The 26,828-nt window shown below is 41.1% G+C and overlaps 1 protein-coding gene across 3 annotated transcripts in view; it reads left to right on the top strand.

Moving 5' to 3' along the window:
• Window positions 1,244-26,828, top strand: part of NXPE3 (neurexophilin and PC-esterase domain family member 3) — a 39,074-nt gene continuing 13,489 nt past the window's right edge. The window contains exons 1-5 of one of the 3 annotated variants that reach the window (XM_003132693.4): window positions 1,244-1,381; window positions 4,584-4,763; window positions 8,387-8,677; window positions 17,159-17,913; window positions 26,112-26,185. In XM_003132693.4, coding sequence (XP_003132741.1) covers window positions 8,585-8,677; window positions 17,159-17,913; window positions 26,112-26,185 — 922 coding nt within the window. In that variant the 5' untranslated portion in view covers window positions 1,244-1,381; window positions 4,584-4,763; window positions 8,387-8,584. The other 2 variants (XM_013990159.2, XM_013990160.2) reach the window with 2 other exon arrangements.

Below are 26,828 nucleotides of genomic sequence, written 5' to 3'. Positions count from 1 at the left end.
CTATAATGACTCATGTCTATAATGACTGTAAAATATAAGTAAGATCACTCAGATGCCTTAGGGTTATGAGGGCCTGTATGAATAGGGGTTAATAAGGATCACTAATGTGGTTAATGTGGATCACTCCACGATTAGGAGTCAGTCTGCCCTGTTTAAGTATTTGCTACCTGCCATACAGCCAAACTGTGAAAGACAGGTGGCAGGGAATCCACTGAATCCATCTAGTGGGAGATAGGACTTAATCAGAGCTGCTGTCTATCATATGGGGCTGCGGTTCATTAGGCGCGGAGGTAATAGAAACCATCTTTTATGAGTACAAAAGGCTGACCCTCACGAAAAACGAATGAAATGGTTACTCCAGAAGAGACTGCCCCCGGAGAATCTCCTATTCCAGTCATACAGGTTACCCATGCATGCAGGCCTGCCCTGAAAACTTCTGGATGAGCACGTGGAGTCCACTGTGGTTAGTAAATGTCAATGTAATTAATGTTGATGGTAATTTATACTACTTCTTCTTCAACTTTGAGACCACAGTCTGGGTCAGTCCACCTTGAGAACCTGCGTTTTGCTGGGATAAATTGGTTTAACCCACCGCGCTCCCAGCGCTGGGGAACACGGAGGTGCCCCCTCCTCCCTTCCGGTTTCCTGAGCAAGGGCTTCTGTCTTCCGAGGACTCCTCAGTTTCTGATTTCACGGAGCTGCTACGGACCTTCTACCGCTTAGAAGAAAGTCCAAAATAGGATTACCTAGCAGTGGGGGTGTGGTGGGGGGAGAGTATTCAGGAATTTTTGCTAGAAGACCCACGTTACGTACAGGGAGAGTAAGAGGAACAGGGTTGTTTTAAGGGCTAACAGAGTAAGTCGACTCATTTCAAGTAAGGAAAGATTCAAGTCGTATTCCTCTGGTACAGGGAACAATACACCGCGCCACGCAGAGGAAAGATGCCCAAGTAGGGGCATCTCCGGTTTGGTCACTTTCGTTGACAAGAAAAGAGCTTTGACATGGATGCTTTCTGGGGAAGCCCTGGTGTCCGTAGGAGATAGGAGCCTTGTCCCGATAGGGGCTAGAGCCCAGTCCCCAGGGCCACAGCTGCGGGTCACCCTATAGCACAGGAACCAGGCGGCGAGGAGCTCTGCCGGTGCCAGCTGGGCGTCCTCGGCAAGGGGCTTGACGCTGCTCCGCGCTGGGCGCCCGCGGCTGTCAATCAGATTCCTATGCCCGCCCCCTCCCAGAGCTGAACCAATCGTAGCCGGGGGTCGGGGGTGAGGAGACGCAGTGGGGCCAGGAAGCTGGGGTTGGGCGGCCTGGTGCAGCTGCAACTGTTCGGGGCGTCCGGGTTCGTGGCCGCTGGGGAGTGCGCGGCGGGAGGCCGGAACTGGAGGTAATGCGGTCCTGCGGGTTGTGTTGCAGCGCCGGGCCGGGCCCCTGCTGCCGGAGGGAAACATTGCTTTGCTTCTCGCGCACGCCTCTCGGCTGCGAAGCCCCTTCCTCCGCGCGCTGGCTCCCAAGCTCCCGGAGGGTGCGGAGGAGCTGCAGTCCGGGGGGGCGGTGGCTGCGGGCGCCGGAGCCTGCAGTGGAAAGCTTCGGCCCAAGGTAGGGCAGAGTTGTTGCAGCCTTGGATAGGAGTCGCGGGAGCCGCGGCTAGTCCTGGCGGGGAAGGGGCGGGGCTGGGCGCGAGCATCTCTGTTCTCAGCTTTCTTGACCCGCTATTACACCTGCAGGTACAGCCAAAGCGCCGCACAGCCCAGCCCTCGGGGCAGTTGGAGACCCCCTCCTGTTAATATCTTTTCTGAGTATGGGGCACTTGGCGACGCCTCCCACCTCAGCGCCCCGTCTCCAGTCACATCGCTGCTCCGGGCCCCAGCTGCCTCTGGGCTGGCTATCCTCTCACACGTTGGACTGCCTGTTCTAGTGTTACTGAGTTATCGTTTAGGGACTTTAGATTCAGGTCACCTGAGGAGAAGCGAGTGTGACTTTACAAGGTGTGATGTGGAGACCCTGCCTGGCCTGTCTCTCGTCTCCATGTGATCAGAGACCACTAGGGTGGTGGTAAGAGAGATTCTCAGGATTTATACAAAATTTGTAATTGTCTGTAAAAACTTCATTGCCTTACATTTTTTAACTCTAAAGGAGGATTGTTGCCCCATTTCCTAAAGATGAAGGATCATGCTGCTCTGACGGGCCTTCCCTCTCCTCACTGTGGTTAATTATCATTTGGAACATCAGGGTGTGCTTGAAGCTGGCGGCACTCCCAGACCCTAATAATCTAGCGGTGGAGGTGGTAGCACACTATTTCTCCATAGTGTTTGGGTTCCACTTTCTTTGGCTATGTTTAGTATCTTCTCTATGTGTCTGTTATTCTTACAATCTCTCTGGGCCTGATACAGTGCTGTTGTTATTGAGAAGGGAAAAATGGAAACGAAGGTATAGATCACTGGAGTAGGATTGGCTGTTCCCATTGCCCCACAATCGGATTGTCCTGGAGGAACAATGTAAGTTACGATTCAAACATCATTTCGGAAAGGCCATTCCTGACCAATTGATACAAATAACACCCAATGGCCACTCTCTACTGGTGGTTCTCCTACCTTAGCTGCATATTATAATTATCTGCAGACCTTAAAAAATAGCTGTTTCTTGGGCCCTACACCCATGGATTCTGATTCAGTTGATTGAGTGTAGTCCAGACATGGGTATTTTTGTAAGCTTCTGGGATGATATTAATGTGCATGCAAAGTTAAAGAGCACAGCCTATCAACATGCCCTATTTTTTCTTATAGCACTTTTTGCTTTGTGACTTTTTTAACTGATTTGTTTACTTCTTCACCTTACTTCCTTCTCCCACCACCCGCTCACCCATTAGGAAAGCATAGGGTGTTGTTTTGAAAGAAGGAGAAGGGAAGGCCTGGGTGAGTCAGCATTTTGGGCATGTGATGTGGAGTACATGAAAGAGAAATGAAAGAGAAATGAAATGGGATCTGGGGAAGGAAGTCCTGTAGACTTCTGTCCCTGCTTCATCTTTGTCCAAGGATTGATCTTACTTGGTTGACCCATCATTGTCATGGTCTTGGATGAGTCTCCAGTTCTTTCTCTAGATGCTGCCCTGTTAAGTTTCAAAGTCTTACTCAACACCATGTGAAATACAGCTGCTCTTGGGGACATTTAAATTTGGGTATATTCCATGTAAATCTGTGCTTTTGTCTTTTATGTAGGGGCACTTATATTCTTTCATTTTCTTTTTTTTTTTGTTAGGATGCACAAATTTTTTTTTATTTTTAATAAGTTTTTTTGGTGTATAGGCGACTTATAATATTGTGTTAGTTTTGGATGTATAGCAAAGTGAATCAGTATATATACACACATTCTTTTTCAGATTCTATCCCCAAATAGGCTGCGGGAGTCCTTGTATCCTGAATTAAAATTCCAGATATTTGCTTTAAGTACATTTATGTAGATAGCAAGTCAGAGTATTTAGGATGGGGCTTGTCCCAGAAGCTCAGTGTGTGTATGATCAGTAATAAATTGTTTTCGTGAAATGGTTGTCTAAGAACATTAGTCCACCAGAAGGTGGGATTGCCGCCTAATTTTCTTTTCTTTTTTGTCTTTTTGTCTTTCTAGGGCTGTACCCATGGCATATGGAAATTCCCAGGCTAGGGGCCCCATTGGAGCTGTAGCCACTGGCCTACACCAGAGCCACTACAACTCGGGATCCGAGCCGCATCTGCAACCTACACCACAGCTCACAGCAATGCCAGATCCTGAACCCACTGAGCAAGGCCAGGTATGGAACCCGTGTCCTCATGGATGCTAGTTGGGTTCGTTAACTGCTGAACCATGATGGGAGTTCCGACTAATTTTCTTTTTAGTACTGTAGTCAAGTATTTCATTTGTATTACTGACAGTTGTGATTCTAAGTAATGTAAGCAGTCACTATGTAATTCTCTTGTGAATGGGGTAGGAAGTCAGGTACCTAAAGGCAGTAGAGGGTTGTTGCCACAGGCCTTAAAGAATTTAGACTGGCTGGTAAGTAGTCTTAATCAAAATTTGGCAAAACAGACCCAACAGATCATGCCTTCTACTTTTTGCTTGTCTTTGATCATAAATATGAAGCATGAGTAAGTGGTGTACTAACACTTCAGAAAGATTTGAAGACAAGATTGCTCAAGTTGAGCTTCTCATGGAGTGATCACAACTTTTAGATGTGTCTGGATATGTTTTATTCTCTCTAGTGGTAGGATGGATCATTGAATTGTATGGTTATTCTTGTCAAGGAAAATAACATGTGGGGCTTTTATCTTTGGTTTATGTTTTCCCAATTATATTGCTATTTATAAGGTTTTGACTTTGAGTTCAGATCTGAGAGTGATTTTCCATGTTTAAGTTCATGAATATAAATAGCCAGTTATTTATTTTTTTTTAATTATCAGGAAAGGAAATGTTCCTTCTGCACTCCACCCACTACTTTGTACTGAAATCTGTGTATATTTTTGCTATAAAATTGTACTCTTGACTTCAACTATATTTTCCTTTATTTCATTTTCAGTATCTTTAACCTATACTTCATGTGCTTATCTCTATTGCAGGAAGAATGGTATAAAAATGACAAACTTCAACATGTGCTTCTAATGTGACAAGAAAAGCTAAAAGGCTATCACAATTTCTTGAATTCAGACTTTACACTGGAAGGAAAGTTAAATGTAAACCCTAATTTCCTAGTTCTAATAAGCTTCTCTTCTTGGGAACTGGAAATTAAAAAAAAAAAGGTAAATTAAATTTAGTTATATGTTTTTATTTTTTGGTTGATCTGGGAAACTTTTTTTTTAGAGTCATCTTTATCTATCTATCTATCTATCTATCTATATTTTTTTTTTGTCTTTTGTCTTTTTAGGGCTGCACCTGTGGCATATGGAGGTTTCCAGGCTAAGGGTCCAATCGGAGCTGAAGCCGCTGGCCTATGACACAGGAACACAGGATGTGAGCCATGTCTGCAACCTACATCACAGCTCATGGCAGCACCAGATCCTTAACCCACTGAGCAAGTCCAGGGATTGAACCCTCATCCTCATGGTTCATTAACTGCTGAGCCATGACGGGAACTCCTCTGTCTAGCAATATTGTTCTAACTCAATTCTAAGGCAATTTGAGATACCAAATCATATTTTCCTGCTCTCTTTGCAGATAGATTTCTTGTTTTGAGGCCTAGGTTTTATATTTGTAGGAAAAAACTAGAAATCAGGTTGCAGATTTCTTCTTTCACTTTTAAACCTTTCATTTTAATTTTTTTCTCATATCTTTTTTTTTTTTTTTAATCTTTTGGGGGCTGCACCTGCAGCATATGGAGGTTCCTAGGCTAAGGGTCGAATCGGAGCTGTAGCCACCAGCCTACGTCACAGCCACAGAACGCCAGATCAGAGTTGCTTCTTCGACCTACAGCACAGCTTATGGCAATGCTGGATCCTTAACCCACTGATTGAGGCCAGGAATCGAACCTGTGTCCTCATGGGTGCTAGTCAGATTTGTTTCCACTGAGCCACAACGGAAACTCCGTTTTCTCATATCTGATTTAATGCCTTGTTTATCCTTACGGCTTATCTTTATTACTTTTTGAGAGCAGCTTTATTCTTCATATTTGTGATTTTTGTTTCCTGGTGAAAATGAAAGAGGAAAACAAAAAGTGCTCAGAGGTGACACCTATCAGTGTTTTAGTACATGCTTTTTTGGAGGGGTCTGTTTAGTGCCCCTTAGGCTCTATGTGCTTGGGTAGAAGGATGAATCTCTCATTCTCAGTGTTCCACCTGCTTGTAGCAGCAAGTCAGAGCTTTTGCTGGCATGACCCTCCATAATGGTTTTCAGCAGAAGTCCCTGGCTGTGAGGGGCTTCTTAAGTAATTGCAGCTGCCTGTAGCTCTTTCGTGCCTTTAGCTCTGAGGTCTGCAGCCCTTGCCATCCTTCTGCACCACTGACCATTGCTGTTATGCAGCTGGCCAGCTCTGAGCCACACTGACATCCTCTGAACTGCTGACATTCACATAGTACATGGACTGTGCCTACCATGGTGCAGCCGGATTCCTGTAGAGTATCATCTTTGGTTTTCTCTCTGGCTATCAGGAAGTGTCTGATTCTTGGCCAACTCCTTAAGAAGGATTTCTACAGAGGAGCAGCTGGGGCTCTGGTATAGAGTTATTTCCTCTATTTCACAGCCATTTCCTTCCTAGAATGTATAGGCACTTCAGGGTGGGTAGATACCTGGCTCTTGGAGAGGGGTGGTGTTGGGGGCCATGAAATGGTTTAGTGCAGTCTTTCACAGTACCTGGCATCCCTGTATAGGTGTCCAGGAGTGGGGGATTTATTCCTTTTTAATTTAGAAGGGAAATACCTCTTGCCTAATATGAGTGTAAGCTTTGCCAGGGGAATTTCTGGCACTTAGTATGGTGTGTGGTACAGGGTAGGCCTCCATAATTATTTGTTATATGTATTGTTGAATCAACGTATATCATGTAAAGAGCTAAGTACTAAGGAAATCAAAAAAGTATGATACATTGTTATCATTAAGTTGCTTTTCTCTGATGTATAGTTTCTGATTTTTTATTTTGTAATGGCTGTACCTGATATGGAAAGTCCCAGACCAGGGATTGAGTCCAAGCTGCAGCTGGGACCTATACTGCAGTTGTGGCAGTGCTGGAGCTGTTAACTCACTGCACTGGGCCAGGGATTGAACCCTTGCCTCTGCAGCAACCTGAGCCATTGCAGTCAGATCCTTAACCCATTGAGCCATAGCAAGAACTCTATAGTTTCTGAGTTTTTAAAAAATATGGTCTTACTTGGTAGTGTAGTTGGGAAAATAACTACACTACAAATATAGAGATTGGCTGAGAAGTGAAAAAGTGCTAAGGTGTTCTGAGGAGGAAAAGCATATTGGAATAGCTTACCCTTGTCTCCTTTATGAAGCTGTGGTGAAGAGGGTTGTTGTATGTTCTTGTGGTAGGAGACTTGTGGTATGGGAATGGGTTAGACCAGAAGAGTAGAGGGCGGGGGAAGAGGGGGCTTGCCAGGTCCAACACAGAACTGCAGGGAGTGTTGGTGCAGTGAGATATTCTGAGCTCCTCTGCACTGTGATTATGCATCCTATTTCCTTTCCCTCTCTACCCTGGAAAGCCTCTCTGGGACCAAAATACTAGCACTTCACTGCTTACCTATATCTTCTTCTTATTTTTATTTTTATTTTTTTGCTTTTTAGGGCTGTACCTGTGACACATGGAGGTTCCCAGGCTAGGGGTCGAATCGGAGTCATAGCTGCTGGCTTACACCCCAGCCAGAGCAATGCGGGATCTGAGCCGTGTCCGTGACCTACACCACAACTCACTGCAATGCCGGATCCTTAATCCACTGAGCAAGTCCAGGGATTGAACCTGTGTCCTTATGGATCCTGGTTGGGTTTGTTACCACTGAGCCACCACGGGAACTCCCACTGCTTGCCTGTATCTTAATAGCAACTGGGGAGAGCAGTTTAAAGTAATTACATGGGAGGACAGTTAGGAGCAGCATACTCTCAAGTCCTCTGCCTGTGGTAGGTGTGGTGAAGGATTCAGCTGGCCTGTTACTCAAGCTCAGCTTTCCTCTCTTCAGGGCAGCTATCTTTCCTCCTGTGCCTTGTTACTCAGCTGAGGGAGCATCAGGACCACACATGTGGTCGGGGAGCAGAAACCCAAAGGGTGTTTCCTGTCTCTTGCCATACAGAGGGATGGTACTCTTGTTTTCCACAGGATATCAGGATGGTTTGCATCTGACCCCAGAACTCATTATAAAATCACAAGTTTTCCTCTTAGTGCTCTTAAATAAAATTACTCTACTAATGTAATAAACTGTAAGGGAAGGGAAGTGGTTTGATTTACTTAGATCTCTTTAGAAAATTAACACTTTAATTTTGAAATTTCTAAGGGTTTGAAGATACTCTTCTTTGTGCTGGTTTTTTTTTTTTTTTTTTTTTTTTTTTTTTTTTTTTTTTTTTTTTTTTTGCTGCACCCATGACAGGTAGAAGTTTCCAGGCCAGGTACTGAACATGGGCCACAGCAGTGTCTGGAGCCACTGCAGTGACAGTGCTGGGTCCTTACCCACTGTGCCACAAGGGAACTCTCTTCTTTGCTCTCAAAAGTTAAAGCCTTAATAGGTGGTAGGACAAATATCTCTGTATTTACACAGATGCCTGGAATTGGGTTTGAAAAAATTGTCTAGATATGGAGTAGACATTACTGTGCTCTGGCTCTTTGCTTCTCTTCATGACTTTGCACCTTCAGTAAGATTAAGGAAGAGGAAATGTGGTGTCTTTCCTTTTATGTCACCCAAGGCTGTTGGAGTTGGTAATCTGTTTTCTCATGTCCCCTCTGAAGGAGTCCTTGGAAGAAAAAAATGTGCTTCTTAAATCAACCCCAGCGACTTTTCTATGTGAAGAAATCTTAAGGATACTAGCAGAAAAGAAGGAAATTAAACTGAAAGCCCATCTGCATCTCAGAGAAACAAAGACATGGAGTTTTGAGGAGTGATGGGAGCATGGTGTCGGCCATGGGTGATCAAGACACAGCCAGACAATGTGGACCAATTTCTTCAAACTACGGCTTTTCTGCTGTGTGCTTGCAGTATTGATGGTGGTGGTGCTGGTCATCAATGTTACTCAGGTAGAGGTGAGTACTCAGCAGACTCCTCCATAACTAAGGGATCCAAATCTAAGGATTAAGGTCTAACTAGCCTGGAAAATGCTGATCATCAGGAAACTTATTCCAATCACCGTTCTTGTTTTCATTTATTCACGGAGTATTTGAGTGCCTTCAATGGTTGTAAACTGTGCTAGTCACCTAGGGTACAGTGGTTTCTTCACTTTGGAGATCCTATTCTAAATGTGCATGGGAGAAAATAAGAGTTATAAGTAATCATATGATATAATAATAAATGACAGTTAGCAATTGTGGGAAATACTGAGAGAAAGGAAAGTGGGCTACCCTAGAGTATCTTTAGAGTGATGACATAAAGCCTTTTCAAGGAGAGGACCTTTTAGCTGACTCCTGGCAATATTTCAGGGGACGGAGTTGATGGTGAATCTGTTTTAACGACTGCTGTGTGGTGCTCAGGGGCAAGGACTGTCTTATTGAACCCTCACAAGTGCCTGGCACTAAGAAGGTGCTGAGTAGTAATCACCATTCTACTCTCTCTTTTCATGAGTTCAGCTTTTTTAGATTCCACGTGTAATTAATAAATGGTATTTGTCTTTCTCTGTCTGAGTTATCTCACTTAGCATAATATACCATTGTGTGTGTGTGTGTGTGTGTTTATATACACGGTATTTTCTTTATTCATCCATGAGTGGACTTAGATTCTCTCTATATCTTGGCTATTATGAATAATGCTACCGTAAACATGGATGTACAGATATGATTTTGATACCTTTACCCAGAGATGGGATTGCTGGATCGTATTTTTTTTTTTTTTTTTTTTTTTTGGTCTTTTTGCCTTTTCTAGGGCCGCTCCCATGGAATATGGAGGTTCCCAGGCTAGGGGTCTAATCGGAACTGTAGCCGCTGGCCTACGCCAGAGTTACAGCAACGCAAGATCCGAGCTGCATCTGCAACCTACACCACAGCTCACGGCAACGCCTGATCCTTAACCCACTGAGCAAGGCCAGGGACTGAACCCGCAACTTCATGGTTCCTAGTCGGATTCGTTAACCACTGCGCCACAAAGGGAACTCGGATTTTTAATTTTTTGAGGAACCTTCTTATTATTTTCTATAGCAGTTGAAATAATTTATATTCCCAGTGACAGTATGTAAGAGTTCCTTTTCTCCCCATCTTTTCCAACATGTTTGGTTTCTTATCTTTCTGACAGGAGTTATTCTAATAGCTGTGAGGTGATGTCTTAATGTGGTATTGATTTGCATTTCCCTGATGATCAGTGATGTTGATCATCTTTTTATGTACCTGTTCACCATTTGAATGTCTTCTTTGGAAAAAATGTTTATTTAGTTCCTCTGACCATTTTTTAGTTGGATTTTGTTGTTATTGAGTTGAGTTCTTTATGTATTTTGGATATTAACTCTTTATCTTATATATGGGTTGCAAATATTTTTCCCATTCCACAGGTTATTTATTTATTTTTTTAGAGCTGCAGATGCAGCATATGGAAGTTGCCAGGCTAGGGGTCGAATTGGAGCTGTAGCTGTCAGCTTACGCTAGAACTCATGGTAATGCTGGATCCTTAACCCACTGAGTGGTGCCAGGGATTGAACCTCCATCCTCCTGGACACTAGTCAGGTTCATTTCTGCTGAGCCACTGTGGGAACTCCACCTTTACATTCCGTTGGTGCTATCTATTACAGTGCAGAAGTGTTCCAGTTTGATGTAATACCCCATGTCGATTTTTGCTTTAGTTGTTTGTGCTTTTGGTGTCATATCTAAAAAAAATCATTGCCAGGACTAATGCCAAGGTGCTTCTTCTAGGATTTTAACAGTATCAGAGCTTATGTTTGTCTTTAATCCATTTTGAGTTTATTTTTGTGAGTGGTGTAAGATAGGGGTCCAAATACTTTCGTTTGTGTGTGGCTATCCAGTTTTCTCATCACCACTTTTGGGGAGACTGTGCTTTCCCCAGTGAGTTGCTTCCTTGTCAAATATTAGTTCATTGTTTATGTGGAGGTTTTTTTCCTTGGTTCTTGTATCTGTATTTATGCATTACCACACTGTTTTGATTACTATAGCTTTGTAGTATAATTTGATGTCAGGTTTTTTTTTTTTTTTTTTTAGGATTGCTTTGGCTATTTGGGAATTTTGTGGTTCCTTACAAATTTTGGCATTGTTTTTTCTATTTTTGTGAAAAATGCCATAGGAATCTTAGGGTTTTTGTTGAATCTATAGATGGCTCTGGGTAGTAGAGATGTTTTAATAATATTAATTCTTCCAAATGAACATGAGGTATCTTTCAGTTTATTTACGTCTACCTCAATTTCTTTCATTAAAGCCCTGTAATTTTCACTGTATAGATCTTTCACTTCCTTTGTTAAATATATTCCTAATTATTTTATTGTTTATGAGGTTCTTGTGAATAGGATAGTTTTCTTTTTTTGTCCCAGATGTTTTGTTTAGTGTACAGAAATACAACTGTTCTGTATGTTTTCATATGTTGATTTTTTTTTTTTTTTTGGTCTTTTTTGTTGCACCAGCAGCATATGGAGGTTCCCAGGCTAGGGGTCGAATTGGAGCTGTAGCCACTGGCCTACACCACAACTATATCCACAGCAACGCAGGATCCAAGCCACATCTGTGACCTACAGCACAGCTCACAGCAACACTGGATCCTTAACCCACTGAGCAAGGCCAGGGAATGAACCCGTGTCCCCATAGATACTAGTTAGATTCATTTCCTCTGAGCCACAGCAGGAACTCCTGTATGTTGATTGTATATCCTGCGACTTCCCTGAATTTGCTGATTAGTTCCAATAGTTTTTTTACTGTGTCTTTAGGATTTTCTAAATACAGGTGATCCTTGAGCAACATGAGTTTGAACTGTGCGGGTTCACTTATACATGGATTTTTTTCAGTAGTAAATATTATAGTACTGAATGATACACAGTTGGTTGACTTCATTGATGTGGAATCACAGATATGGAGAAACCATGTTATGGATGGCTGACTGTAAGTTAGTTATGTGCAGATTTTTGCCTATGTGGAGGGTAAGTGTCCCCAGCTCCTGTACTGTTGAAGGGTCAACTGTATGAAATCATATGATCTGCAAATAATGACAATTTTACTTCTTCATTTCTTTCTTTCTTTCTTTTTTTTTTTTTTGTCTTTTTGCTATTTCTTGGGCCGCTCCTGCGGCATATGGAGGTTCCCATGCTAGGGGTCGAATCGGAGCTGTAGCCTCCGGCCTACGCCAGAACCACAGCAACGCAGAATCCGAGCCTCGTCTGCAACCTACACCACAGCTCACGGCAATGCCGGATCCTTAACCCACTGAGCAAGGCCAGGGATTGAACCCGCAACCTCATGGTTCCTAGTCGGATTCGTTAACCACTGCGCCACGACGGGAACTCCCCACTTCTTCATTTCTGATTTGGATACCTTTTATTTTTTGTCTTGCCTAATTACTCTAGCTAACACATTTTTTTTTTTCTTTCCATTTCTTGGGCCACTCCTGCAGCATATGGAGGTTCCCAGGCTAGGGGATGAATCAGAGCTGTAGCCGCCGGCCTATGCCACAGCAATGCGGGATCCGAGCCGCATCTGTGACCTACACCACAGCTCATGGCAACGCCAGATCCTTAACCCACTGAGCAAGGCCAGGGATCAAACCTGCAACCTCATGGTTCCTAGGAGGATTTGTTTCCACTGCACCACGACGGGAACTCCAACACTGGATTCTTTTAACCTCTGCTGGGCTGGGGATTGAACTCGTCCCTCTGCAGTGACCCAAGCTGCTGCAATTGGATTATTAAAACCCTGCACCACAGTGAGAACTCCAAAGAAGTCCATTTTAAGTGAATAACAACTTAACTTCAATTGAATAGAAAGTTCCATCTTTTTACTCTCTCCCTTTTAAATTTTTGATGTCACAGTTCTTTTTATATCATGTATTCGTTAACAAATTAGAGTAGCTATAGTTATTTTCTTTAACATTTATACTATAGTTAAGTGGTAAACACACCATCCTATTACAGAATTAGAGTTTTTGAAATCTGATTGTATATTTATCTCTACCAATATGTTGTATACTTTTGTATCTTTTCATGTCACTGATTAGCATTTTTTCATTTCAACCCAAAAAACTCCTTTCAGCATTTCTTGCAAGGCAAGTCTGGTGGTCATAAACTCCCTCAGCTTTTGTCTGTCTAAGAAAGTCTTTATTTTTCTTTTATACCTGAAGGATAACTTATCTAGTTAGAGTGTTCTTGGCTGGAAATTTTTTTCTTTCAGCACTTTGTGTATGTCATTTCACTCTCTCCTTCCTATTGGGTTCTGCTTATAAATCTACTATTAGCCAAATGGGCATTCTTTTGTAGATTACAATGTTTTTATTTTAGCTGCTTTTAGGAATCGCTCTTTATGCTTTTTTTAAAAATTTTTTTTCCATGCCCATGGCATGCAGAAGTTCCTGGGCCAGGGATCAAACTCATACCACAGCAGTGACCAGAGCTGCAGCATTGTCAATGCTGGATCCTTAACTCACTGCACCACAGGAGAACTCCTGGAGGAGGTATTTTTGCGTAGAGATAATAGGTTATTCTATTAGCTTCTTGAACTTGGTTGTCCAAGTATATCCCTAGATCTAGCAAGTTCTCAGCTATTATTTCTTTAAACTCTTTACCCCCCCACCCCTTCCCTCTCTCCTCTCTCTCAAACCCTGATTATTCTAGTATTTGTACATTTGGTAGCATCTGGTAGATCATGTAGGCTTTTCTATGCTCTTTTTCATTCTTTTTCTTTTTCTTCTTTTCTGATTGGCTTATTTCAAAGTTCCTATTCTCTAGCTCACTTATTCTGTCTTCCATTTGCTTTCCTCTGCTCTATAGATGCCCTCTATTACAATTTTTATTTTATTCATTGAATTTTTCAACTCCAGAATTTCCATTTGCTGCTTCTTTATGATTTATATCTTTGTAAATTTCTGATTTTGTTCATGTATTTTGTTGAATTGTGTTTTGTTGTAGCTCATTGAGTTTATCATATAGATTGCTAGATTCTGTGCCTTTGAGCTTGGTTAATTGGAGGATTATTGTTATCTTTTGGTAATCACATATTTCCTCGATTCTTTATGTTCTTTGTAGATTTGCATTGCTGCTTTCATGCATGAAGTAGCACATACCTCCTCATACCTTACTAGCTGTTTTTAGATGGGGTACATTGTTCATCAGTCCTGTTATATATGTTCTTTCTGACCTTGTATAGGTACACTTACATCACTAGTCTTGCTTCCTTTGGCACAATTCTTTTTTGTTTGTTTGTTTGTTTGCCTTGTTTTTCTTTTTTTTATTACTCAAATGAATTTATCACATCTGTAGTTGTATAATGATCATAACAATCTGATTTCACAGGATTTCCATCCCACAGCCCAAGCACATCCCCCCCACCCCCCAAACTGTCTCCTCTGGAGACCATAAATTTTCAATGTCTGTGAGTCAGCATCTGTTCTGCAAGGAAGTTCAGTCTGTCCTTTTTTCAGATTCCACATGACAGTGAAAGCATTTGCTATTGGTGTCTCATTGTATGGCTGACTTCACTTAGCATGATAATTTCTAAGTCCATCCATGTTGCAAAAAATGCTGGTATTTCCTTCTTTTTAATGGCTGAGTAATATTCCATTGTGTATATGTACCACCTCTTCTGGATCCACTCCTCTGTCGATGGACACTGAGGTTGTTTCCATGTCTTGGCTATTGTAAATAGTGCTGCAATGAACATCGGAGTACATGTGTCTTTGCGAGTCATGATTTTCTCTGGATAGAGACCCAGGAGTGGGATTGCTGGATCAAATGGTAGTTCTATTTTTAGTTTTCTGAGGACTCTCCATACTGTTTTCCACAGTGGTTGCACCAGTTTACATTTATCAACTGTGTACTAGTGTTCCCTTTCCTCCACCCCGTCTCCAGCACTTATTGGTTGTTGACTTTTTGATGCTGGCCATTCTGGCTGGTGTAAGGTGGTACCTCATAGTGGTTTTGATTTGGATTTCTCTAATAATGAGTGATGTTGAACATCTTTTCATGTATTTTTTGGCCATCTGTATGTCTTCTTTGGAGAATTGTCTGTTTACATCTTCTGCCCATTTTTTGATGGGGTTGTTTGTTTTTTTGGTATGGAGCTGCAGAAGGTGTTTATAAAGGTACCTTATTATTAATAAAATATTCTTAATTATTCCCTCCTTTGCCTTGTATAATTTCCGTCTTTCATCTCACTTATGTATATATAAAGTATACTTAATAAATATGTTGTTGTTCTTATTGTTTTGAGCAAATTGTTATCTGTTAGATTGTTAAGAATAAGAAAAGTGAAAGTTTTTATTTTACCTTCACTTATTCTTTCTCTGATTCTCTTCCCCTCTTTATATAGATCTGTTTCCCCTCTTTATATAGATCTTTTTATAGATCTGTATAATTTCCTTCTCTCTGAAGAACTTCTTTTAACATTATCCTCCTAGACAGCTCTGCTGGCAACAAGTTTCTTAATTTTTGTTTGTCTGAGAAAGACTTTGTTTCTCTTTTACTTTTGAAGGATAATGTTGTAGGGTACAGAGTTCTAGATTGGTGACTTTTTTTCACTCAACACGTTAACTATTTCATTCCACTCTCTTCTTGCTTGCATGATTTCTGAGTTGAATGTAATTCTTATATTTGCTTCCCTAAAAATAAGATTTTCTTTTTCCTTTAGTTTCTTTTAAGATATAATTATCTTTGATTTCCTACATTTTGAATGTGATGTGCCTGGGTGTAGGTTTTTTTTTTTTTGTATTTATTCTGATTTGTGTTCTCTGAGCTTCCTGGATCTCTGGTTTGGTGTCTGACATTAATTTGGGGAAAATTCCAGTCATTGTTTTTCAGATATTTCTTTTGTTCCTTTCTATTTTTCTGATCCTTTTAGTATTCCTATTAGGTGTACCCCATAGCTTTTTTTTTTTTTTTGTCTTTTGTCTTTTTAGGGCCTCACCCGAGGCGTATGGAGGTTCCCAGGCTAGGGGTCTTAATCAGAGCTACAGCTGCCTAAACCAGAGCCACAGCAATGCCAGCCAGATCCACACCACAGCTCACAGCAACACTGGATCCTTAACCCACTGATCGAGGCTGGGGATCGAACCCTCAACTTCATGGTTCCTAGTCGGATTTGTTTCCACTGTGCCACGATGGGAACTCCCCCCATAGCTCTTGAATATTCTCATTTTTTATTCTTTTATTCCTCTTTGGCTTTTAGTTTTGGAAGTTTCTGTTGACATTTCCACAAGCAGTGAAGATTCTCTCCTTAGCTGTGTCCCCTCTACTAGTAAGCCTTTCAGAGGAATTCCTCATTTCTGTGGAATTACAGTGTTACCAAAAGCAGGTTCCTGTGCCTGATGTACAGTGAGACCAAACAAATTGAAAGTTGGAGTTTGGAGCAGAGAAAGGTTATTGCAGGGCCATGCAAGGACAACTGGTGGCTCATCCCCCTCCCCAAACCCTGAATTCCCAGAAGAGTTTCAGTAAAGAATTTTTTAAGGCCAGGTGAGGGTGGAGTATCACAGGGTATGAGATCAGCTCATGCACAGTTCTCTGATTGGTTGATGGTGAGGTAACAGGGTAGTTAAAATGTTATCAGTCTTAAGGCATCAGTAGTTCTGGGGGCTACATGCTTATGATCATTAAGTAGTTAATTTCTTCCATTTGGTGGTTTTTAACATCTGAAAAATTCAGGAGCTATGCATGAGATATTATCTGGTACTTTGGAGCTGAGCTACAGCAGAGGATGTGGGGGAGGGGTCTGTTTGGGAAAGTCCTGTAGGGTCCTACTGGGTTACAACAGTGTTTTTGATATCTGGCATTTAAAAAATTTCTGTTCTTCAAAGACTTTATTTATTTATTTACTTACTCATTTAAGAGAAGGTTTATGTTGACAGCAAAATTGAGAGGAAGTGTTTTGTGTCATCTCAGCCTTCTGATAACCAGTGTTGTGGCTGCAGTGGCCCTTGTGGTTCTTATCATGATTGCAGGATACCCTCAGCAATAACCATCAAGAAGCTTTGAGAAGAGAGAGAGGGCATGGGCCTGGGGTTCTTCTTTTATTGGGGTCAAAGGTGGGGGCCTGGAATTTCATGGGCTTACTACTCTTTTTTTTTTTGGCTGTGCCCAAAGCATGTGGAAATTCCCAGGCCAGGGATCAAACCTCTGCTACAGCTGTGACTCGAGCCATAGCAGTGACAATGCCAGATCCTTAACTCGCTGAGCTACCGGGGAATTCCTGGGTTTACTTTTTATTGGTGAACTTAAAACGTAAGAGTGGGAATTTGAAGATAGGAAGAGCAAAACAAGTGGCCGCAGTGGTCCCAAGTTAAGTTTTATTAAAATTCAAACCAAAACAGAGATTTATTTGGTTGAATATACAGAGATTTATTGTAGCTGTGGTTTCTGTTGTTTGTGCCTTTCTCTTCAGTACTTGGATCATGCGACTGCGTCAGCCACCTTCATCGACAGTAGTGGACAGTTTGTTTCCTCCCAGGTGACGGGAATTAGCCGGAATCCTTACTGTGGCTATGAGCATCAGATTCTGTCTAGCCGGGAGCGCCTGGAGGAGGACTCCTTGTTGGCTGCCTTACAGTGGCAGTTGCCTGATGTGGGCCCCATCCCCTTTTTGAAGAGTACTGACCCTTCTTCCAGCTACTTTGTCATCCTGAACTCTGCAGCCTTCTTCAAGGTGGGAAGCCAGCTGGAGGTACTGGTTCATGTACAGGATTTTCAAAGAAAGCCCAAGAAGTATGGTGGAGACTACCTGCAGGCCAGAATCCACTCTCCTAAACTGCAGGCAGGGGCCGTGGGCAGAGTGGTAGACTACCAAAATGGGTTTTACAAGGTCTTTTTCACTCTGCTCTGGCCAGGCAGAGTTAAAGTGTCCATATCTCTGGTCCACCCAAGTGAAGGGATCAGAGTCCTTCAGCACCTGCAAGAAGAGAAACCAGACAGGGTCTATTTCAAGAGTCTATTCCGTTCAGGGAGAATTTCTGAAACTACTGAGTGTAACGTGTGTCTTCCTGGGAGTCTTCCCCTGTGCAACTTTACAGATCTCTACACTGGAGAACCCTGGTTCTGCTTCAAACCAAAGAAACTCCCTTGCAGTAGCAGGATTAACCACTTCAAAGGTGGATACCTGAAGGGACTCCTGACTGCTGCAGAGAGTGCTTTCTTCCAGAGGTAAGAAATTACCCCCTTCTTATTCTAGGAGGTAATTTAAGAGTCCCTTTCCATTGTCCTTGTCCCATTTAGGATTCTTTCTTGTTTTGTTTATGCACATCTTGTATCTCTCTGAACTTGGTCCATTTCAGGAGAGGTGGTAAGTTAAGAGAATACATAAAGATTTCTATTTTGTGATTAGTGTGCTTATTTCAGTTTAAGTTAAAGACCTTAAATTTTTTTTTTCTTTTTTTTGGCCACACCCATGGCATGAAGAAAATTCCTGGGCCAGGGATCAAACTCATGCAGTGACCTGTGCTGCTGTGGTGACAACGCTGGATCCTTAGCCTACTGTGCCGCAGGGAACAACAAGATCTTACATTTTTTTTAAGCATTCTATTTTATTTATAGTCACTCATTTTTATTGAATTAAAGTTCATTTACAATGTTATGTTAGTTTCAGGTGTAGAGCAAAAGTGATTTAGTTATACATATTTCTATATCTATTTTTTTCAGATTCTTTTCCCTTATAGGTTATTACAAAATATCAGGTATAGTTCCCTGTGCTACACAGTTTGCCCTTGTTGGTTATCTATTTTTATATAGTAGTCTATCTGTGCTAATCCCAAACTCTCAATTTATTCTTCTCCCACCTTTCCCCTTTGGTAATCATAAGTTTGCTTTCTATGTCTGTGGGTCTATTTCTGTTTTTTCTATAAATTTATTTTTGTTTTTTTTTTTTAGATTCCACATATAAGTGATATCATATGACATTTGATTTCCTTTGTTTGCCTTACTTAGTACAATAATCTTTAGGAAAGACCTTACATTTTTGTTCTTTTACCTTAATATCTTTTATTTCAGAACTGTATAGCATATATATAGCTGTATAAGCAAGATCATTTATTCACAGAACAGATAAAAAAAATCATCCAAGAACAGGGCTGCTAGAGGTCTTAGGAAAGCATATTAACTTCATGTCTAATAAACTAAAACAATCTTAAGTGACATATAATCAGTTGTTAAAATCATGTAAATATTTATTGATAGGAAAGACTATGAATATGGTAACATTGCTGGGTTGATTTCATGATAAGCATGAGAAGCAAGAAATACCAAAGCAAACTATAATTTTAAAGTTAACAGATATTGAAATTATTGCATTATTATGCATGTATTTCTTTTTTTGAACACAAGTTTAAAACTTTTCCAGCATAATAATCAATATATGAAATAATGTTCAGGAGGAAGTTTATAGAATCAGTGTGAATTAAAATTTCTAGAGTTCTCCAAAAAACACATGAAAAGATGTTCAACATCACTAATTATTAGAGAAATGCAAATCAAAACTACTATGAGGTACCACCTTATACGGGCCAGAATGGCCATCATCAAAAAGTCTGCAAACAGTAAGTGCTGGAGAGGGTGTGGAGGAAAGGGAACACTAGTACACAGTTGATAAATGTAAATTGGTGCAACCACTGTGGAAAACAGTATGGAGAGTCCTCAGAAAACTGAAAATAGGATTACCATTTGATCCAGCAATCCCACTCCTGGGTCTCTATCCAGAGAAAATCATGACTCGCAAAGACACATGTACTCCGATGTTCATTGCAGCACTATTTACAATAGCCAAGACATGGAAACAACCTCAGTGTCCATCGACAGAGGAGTGGATCCAGAAGAGGTGGTACATATACACAATGGAATATTACTCAGCCATTAAAAAGAAGGAAATACCAACATTTTTAGCAACATGGATGGACCTAGAAATTATCATGCTAAGTGAAGTCAGCCATACAATGAGACACCAATAGCAAATGCTTTCACTGTCATGTGGAATCTGAAAAAAGGACAGACTGAACTTCTTTGCAGAACAGATACTGACTCAGAGACTTTGAAAAACTTCAGGTTTCCAAATGAGACAGGTTGGGGAGTGGGGAGATGCACTGGGGGTTTGGGATGGAAATGCTATAAAATTTGGTTGTGATGATCGTTGTACAACTATGCATGTAATAAAATTGAGTAATTAAAAGTAAATTTCTAGCATTCTCCCATGGTACAACAGGTTAAGGATCCAATCTTGTCATTGCAGCAGCTCGATCACTGCTGTGGCTTGTGTTCAGTTCCTGACTGGGGGAACTTCCTCATGCCACGGGCATGGCTAAAAAAATAAAATTCCATTTTCTTCAAAATTCCATATGATTCAGAAATAAAATTGCATTCCTTAGAAATAAAAAGTAAGAAAAATCACATGATCAAAAAGTACAATTATTTGGAAGAATGAAAAATATTTTTAAGTGAAGTATATACTTTATTATTTTAAATAGTTTTTTTATTATAGGTGATATACAGTGTCCTGTCAATTTCTGCTGTACAGCAAAGTGACCCAGTCATACCTATATATTAAGTATATACTTTAAAAATATTCCCGGGCAGGGAGGGATTTTTGTTAAGTATATCTGGACACTCTAAAATTTTTTTTCTTTTTGCTGTGCTAAAATGTTGAATGGTTTTTTGATACAAAGTTAGAAAAAAAAGTGTAAATCATGTTAAAATAAAAGGGAAGATTTTAATGTGATAAGCTCATTCTTTCAAAAGGCAGTCTTGGAGTTCCCGTTGTGGCCCAGTGGAGACGAATCTGATTAGTGTCCATGAGGAAGCAGGTTCGATCCCTGGCCTCACTGAATGGGTTGGGGATCCGGCATTGCCAAGATCTGTGGTTTCGGTTGCAGATGTGGCTTGGATCCCATGTTGCTGTGGCTGTGGTGGAGGTTGGCAGCTGTAGGTCTGATTCAACCCCTAGCCTGGGAACTTCCATGTACCACAGGCGCAGCCCTAAAACAAAAAAAAAGAAAAAAACAATGCATTATCTTATTATTATTATTATTATTTTGCCATATCTATGGCATATGGAAGGTCCCAGGCCAGAGATTAAACCCAGGCTACATTAGGGATCCCAGCCACTGCAGTGACAACACCAGATCCTTAACCTCCTGTGCCACAAGGAAACTCCTAAAATTTTTTCTGTTTTATATCCACTAATTATTTGGTAGGAGAAAAGTTCCAACCATAAGGTATGTGGTCTGTAGGAGTTTCTAAAATAAAACCACTGTTATAATAGCCAAGCTATGGAAACAACCTAAATGTCTATTGACAGATGAATGGGTTAAAAAGATGTGGTACATACACACAAAGGAATACTACTCAGCCTCAAAAAGAACAAAATAATGCCATTTGCAGCAACATGGGTACAACTAGAGATTCTCATACAAAGTAAACTTCACTTATTCTTTCTCTGATTCTCTTCCTCTCTTTATATAGATTTGTTTCTGATATATATAATTTCCTTCTCTCTGAAGAACTTAACATTATCTTCCTAGACAGCTCTGCTGGCAACAAGTTTCTTAATTTTTGTTTGTCTGAGAAAGACTTTGTTTCTCTTTTACTTTTGAAGTGATTACTTGTGGTTACCAAAGCCAAGGGGGGAAAAAGTAGGATGGACTAGGAATTTGGGGTTAGTAGATGCAAACTATTAAATTTAGAATGGATAAGCAAATGGAGTTCCCATCGTGGCACAGTGGAAACGAATCTGACTAGGAACCATGAGGTTGTGGGTTCGATCCCTGGCCTCACTCATTGGGTTAAGTATCTAGCGTTGCTGTGAGCTATGGTGTAGGTTGCAGATGTGGCTTGAATCCTGTGGATCCTGTGTTGCTGTGGCTATGGTGTAGGCCGGCAGCTGTAGCTCTGATTGAACCCCTAGCCTGGGAACCTCCATATGCTATGAGTGCGGGCCTAAAAAGAAAAAAAAAAAAAAAAAAAAGAATGGATAAACAATGAGTTCCTGCTGTATAACTGTATAGCACAGGGAACTCTATCCAGTCTCTTAAGATAGACCATGATGGAAGATAATATAAGAAAGGTAAGAAAGGGAGTCTATGACTGGGTCACTTTGCTGTACAGCAGAAATTGGTACAACATTGTAAATCAAATAATAAATAAAACCCTTTTTTTTTTTTTTTTTTTTACTTCTTTAAGAGTCAGCTTTTTGTTGTAACCATTTAAATGCATGTTTAACAGACTCATGCCATGCTCTCAGAAGGCCAGCAGAGGGCACACTACTCAGTGTATTTACTGTACTGTTTTTGAGAGAACTGCCTAGTTTTTTGTATGGCTCAGTACAATAGGACTTGCTTTAGTTATATTCTTGAGTTCAGATCACAGACACATTGTTTATCAGTGACTAAGAGCAGATTATTTAATGTTTCCCTTTTGCCTGTGTATGAAGACTCTTCAGTAACCCCCTTTTAAGGTCTGTGTTGTCAGTCCACTTAGTGCCTTAGCAAAGAGGAGGAGCATAGCTTATAATTTACTGAAATTTCATGTGGAGAAAAAATGGGAAAAGGTTAGAGAATTAAGTTAGTGTGAAATTTAAAATATTCCTAACACCAAAATCTACCATTAAAACCAAAAAACACCTGTGAGTCCAGAAGGTTAAAATAATGTCTGCCCCTGCCTTTACTTGTATATCCTGGCTGAGGCTGGCTGGTGGTACTTTGTAGAATCATTAAAAAATTCGGAGTTCCCGTCGTGGTGCAGTGGTTAATGAATCCGACTAGGAACCATGAGGTTGTGGGTTCGGTCCCTGCCCTTGCTCAGTGGGTTAACGATCCGGCATTGCCGTGTGAGCTGTGGTGTGGGTCGCAGACCCGGCTCGGGTCCCACGTTGCTGTAGCCCTGGCGTAGGCTGGCAGCTCAGCTCCGATTAGACCCCTAGCCTGGGAACCTCCATATGCCACAGGAGTGGCCCAAGAAATGGCAAAAAAAAAAAAAGACAAAAAAAAAAAATTCTACTCACCTGGAAGGTTTGTTGGGAAAAGTGAGGTAGCATAAGTTTTTGGAAACCAAACGTTTGACAGAGTTGATACAGATTTTATTTTTTGCATTGTTTGCTCTGCTACAAATCTTAAAGTTTGCATTAGGCTCACTGAAAAGAAAAAGATTGAAATGGATCATTTGAGGGATTTTTTTGTGCATTAGGGGGTGTTGGGCATGGAAATTCCCAGGCTAGGGATCGAACCTGTGACACAGCAGTGACAACGCCGGATCCTGAATCGCTCTCCTAGCCACCAGGGAATTCCTGATTCCCTGAGCGATCTTTGAGTATAGTATTTTGAGCTCAAGGCCTGAGTATGTTAAGCTGTACTGTTTTTTGTTTTTGTTTTTTCTTCCTTTTAGGGCCGTACCGGCAGCATGTGGAAGTTCCCAGGCTAGGAGTCGAATTGGGACTGCAGCCGCTGGCCTATGCCACAGCCACAGCAATGCAGGATCCAAGCCTTGTCTGTGACCTACACCACAGTTCGTGACAACACCGGATCCCCGAACCACTGAGTGAGGCCAAGGTTTGAACCTGAATCCTCAGGGGATACTAGTCAGTTTCGTTTCCGCTGAGCCACAGGGGGAACTCCAAGCTGTAACCATTTTTTTTTTTTTTTTTTTTGGTCTTTTTGCTATTTCTTTGGGTTGCTCCCACGGCATTTGGAGGTTCCCGGGCTAGGGGTCGAATCGCAGCTGTAGTCACCAGCCTATGCCAGAGACACAGCAACGCTGGATCCGAGCCGCGTCTGCAACCTACACCACAGCTCAGGGCAACGCCGGATCGTTAACCCACTGAGCAAGGGCAGGGACCGAACCCGCAACCTCATGGTTCCTAGTCGGATTCGTTAACCACTGCGCCACGACGGGAACTCCCCATTTTTAACTCTCTTCCTTAGTGGCTCATAGTGTTAATTCAGAAAGGATTAAGAAGTTTTACCCTTGGTCTTTGGTTCTCAAATGACGGTTGGACAATTAAGGTGATCTAATCTTTGCTCTTTACTCTTAAGAAAAAAAAAAAAAACTGTTGGTTTTAGAAAGAACTTCCACATGCCATAGGTATGGCCAAAAAAAAAAAAAAAAGAAAAAAGAAAAGATTCTAATAATACAAGAGAATGCCTTTTGAAAGAATGAGCTTATCACATTAAAATCTTCCCTTTTATTTTAGCATGATTTATACTTTTTTCTAACTTTGTATTAAAAAAGTTCAAGTTTGTAGAAATACTGCAGGAATAACAACAGGGAGCACCATATATCTTTAAGTTAGATTCACAGTTGTTAGTATTTTCCTACATTTGCTTTCTTTCTGTGTATGTATTTATGTGTGTGTTTGTACATATTTCAGAGTATACTGCAGACATGTCGCTGCAGAGTAAACTGCAGACATGTTGTTGGTACATGAGTTTGTCCCTCCTAGGAACATGGACTTTCTCCAGCATGTAACCATAATACAGTGATCACACTTGGGCCATTTATCATTGATACAATATTGTGTAGTCTATATTCAGGTTTTTCCAATTGTCCCAGTAATGTCCTTTTAGCTATCTCTTTTATTTTAACTAACTGAATCTATGATCATAAACTATCTGTTTAGTTGGCTCTTTATTTAAAAAAAAAGTTTTTATTTAAAGATTTTTTTCAATTTCTTTTTTTTTTGGCTGTACCTGTGGCAGAATGCAGTCGCCTGGCCAGAGATTGAATCCGAGTTGCAGCTGTGACCTAAGCCGCAGCTGTGGCAATGCCAGATCCTTAACCCACTGTGTCAGGCCAGGGATCAAACCTGCGCCACCACAGAGACAATGCCAGTTCGTTAACCCACCGTGTTACAATGGGAACTCCTTGTTGTCTTCTTTAGTCTTCTTTAGTCCAGGAGGGTTCTCTAAGTTTATTTTGTTTTTTTGCAACATTGACAACTTTGATGTCACTGTTTTTGTAGAATGTTGCCAATATGGATTTCCTGCTTTGTTTCTGCATGATTAGACTGAGATTAAACATTTTTACAGACAAGTGACAGAGATAGTTTTCTTTTTCTTACCCCGAAGCTCTAAACTCATGAAAGTAGTTTATATGTGTTCTCTTAAAGTCATGTCCTCTATTAATTGTCACTTTTATCATCCATGAAATGCTATTATTCTCTAATATGTCCACCATCATTCCTTCCTTTCTTGTTTTTTGTCTCTCTTATTAGAGTGTCAGTGCCATGGCAGAGTTGCTGTGTGTTTTGTTACTGTTATAATCCCTGGCAGTTGGGATAGTGCCTGGCACATAGTAGAAACTTGAGAATTATTTAAGAATAAATCTGTTTTGAATTGATTTTTGATGAAATGAAATATGACTGCAAGTTCCCATATTGAGTTTAGAAAGTTGGCATTTTAATTTTTTGTTTGTTTTTGGCCTAAGTGCAAGAAGCCTAGTTATTATAACCTAGTTTCCGGAATAGTTACACCGTGTTTTCAGTATACTTTTCCCTCACCTTTTCACACAGCCCTCCATCAGATATTTTCTGAGTATGGACGCTAGTCCAGGGCCTGTGCTAAATGCTAAAGATGAAAGGTGAATGGGACTACAATCTCTGTCTTTCAGGACTACCCATCTTATTAAGGAGAACAGAAGCTACAGAGTCGTAATGGTGAACATGGGTACATGCATGAGCATGTGTCTGGAGACAGAGGGCCACAATTAGGATTCAGCTCTGGACGAGGCCTAAGGAATCTGATGTGTGATTTAACGCTCAATAGACTTGTAGCCTGAAAACTAAGTAGTGACAAAACAGACATTCTAATCAGTGTGGGCCGTTCTCTGAGTCTAAGGGGAAGCAAGTAATTCGAACAGAATTTGTCATTTTGGAGTTCACACTCTTTTTTTAAGGGCCTTACTTGTGGCACATGTAATTTCCCAGGCTGGGGTCAAAGTGGAGCTGCAGCTGCCGGCCTATGCCACAGCCACAGCAATGCTGGATCTCAGCCTGTGACCTAAGCTGCAGCTTGCAGCAGTACCAGATCCTTAACCCACTGAGCAAGGCCAGTATCCTCATGGATACTAGTTGGGTTCTTAGCCCATTGAGCCATAATAGGAACTCTTAGAGTTTGCACTCTTAGGAAGAAGCAGTGAAAAATTAAGAACCTATGTAATTCTTACTCAGTTTTTATATCCATATATTCTGCTTATTGTAAGATACCTGGTTTATTAATTATCAGTTGTATTGATTAACATTTACCAAGAATATTTCATCTTAATAAAGCTCTGTGAAATCTTGCCCATTTAAAACTGCAAATAAAGATGCATTTTGGAAAGTAAATGTTCCTTAATCTAAGCTTATACTCTTTTTATTCCTCTTAAAGTGGTGTCAATATCAAAATGCCAATCAACTCCAGTGGACCTGACTGGGTGACTGTGATTCCCAGGAGTATAAAAGGTAAAGAGCAAAGAGCTGGATGATTTGTTGTTTTTCCTGCTAAGGGTTTTGAGGCTCTGCAGTTTCACTAATGTTACAAAACCCCTTTTTCCCCTTTAATATGCCCTGGTTGCTACTGAGCATAGTTTTAAATCCTTCCAGGCGATTTCGATCCACTAGTATAGGATATTATTAAAAGTAAAAGAATGAAGTTTAAAAGAGTAAATGTATGTGTTTTGTTTTTGCAGAATAGATATAATTATTCATAGTGACTTGTAGAAAGAAAGGCCGAATATTGTTAAAGAGGCTCATGGAGATGGCAGGTGATCCCTTTTTGGCCTTTTGGCTAAGATCAAGTGCAGATGGCACACGAGGTCCTTTTAGCTGTTGAAAGTGTGTATGTAGTATCCCACAGGGCGGATGATGTAAATGCTAATGCCACAGGTAGGTAACACGCAGGAATCCACCAGGATGGGTATTGGCTACGTGCATGCCTTGTGTAAATGGTGGGGAAGGAACCTTAGAGCAGGGACATTCTAAAGGGGGCAGCCTCTCAGTTCTGTGCATTGTTGCCACGCAGAAACGTAGACCTAGTGTGGGCAGATCTGTGGATTTTTTTTCCGTGAAAAACTGGAAGTCTTAATTTTTGATATGATGTCTCCAG

The sequence above is a fragment of the Sus scrofa genome, chromosome 13, assembly GCF_000003025.6.
Source record: "Sus scrofa isolate TJ Tabasco breed Duroc chromosome 13, Sscrofa11.1, whole genome shotgun sequence".
Lineage (NCBI taxonomy): Eukaryota > Metazoa > Chordata > Mammalia > Artiodactyla > Suidae > Sus > Sus scrofa.
The sequence above is the reverse complement of the archived record's forward strand: the minus strand, read 5'-3'. Positions and strand labels throughout refer to the sequence as shown.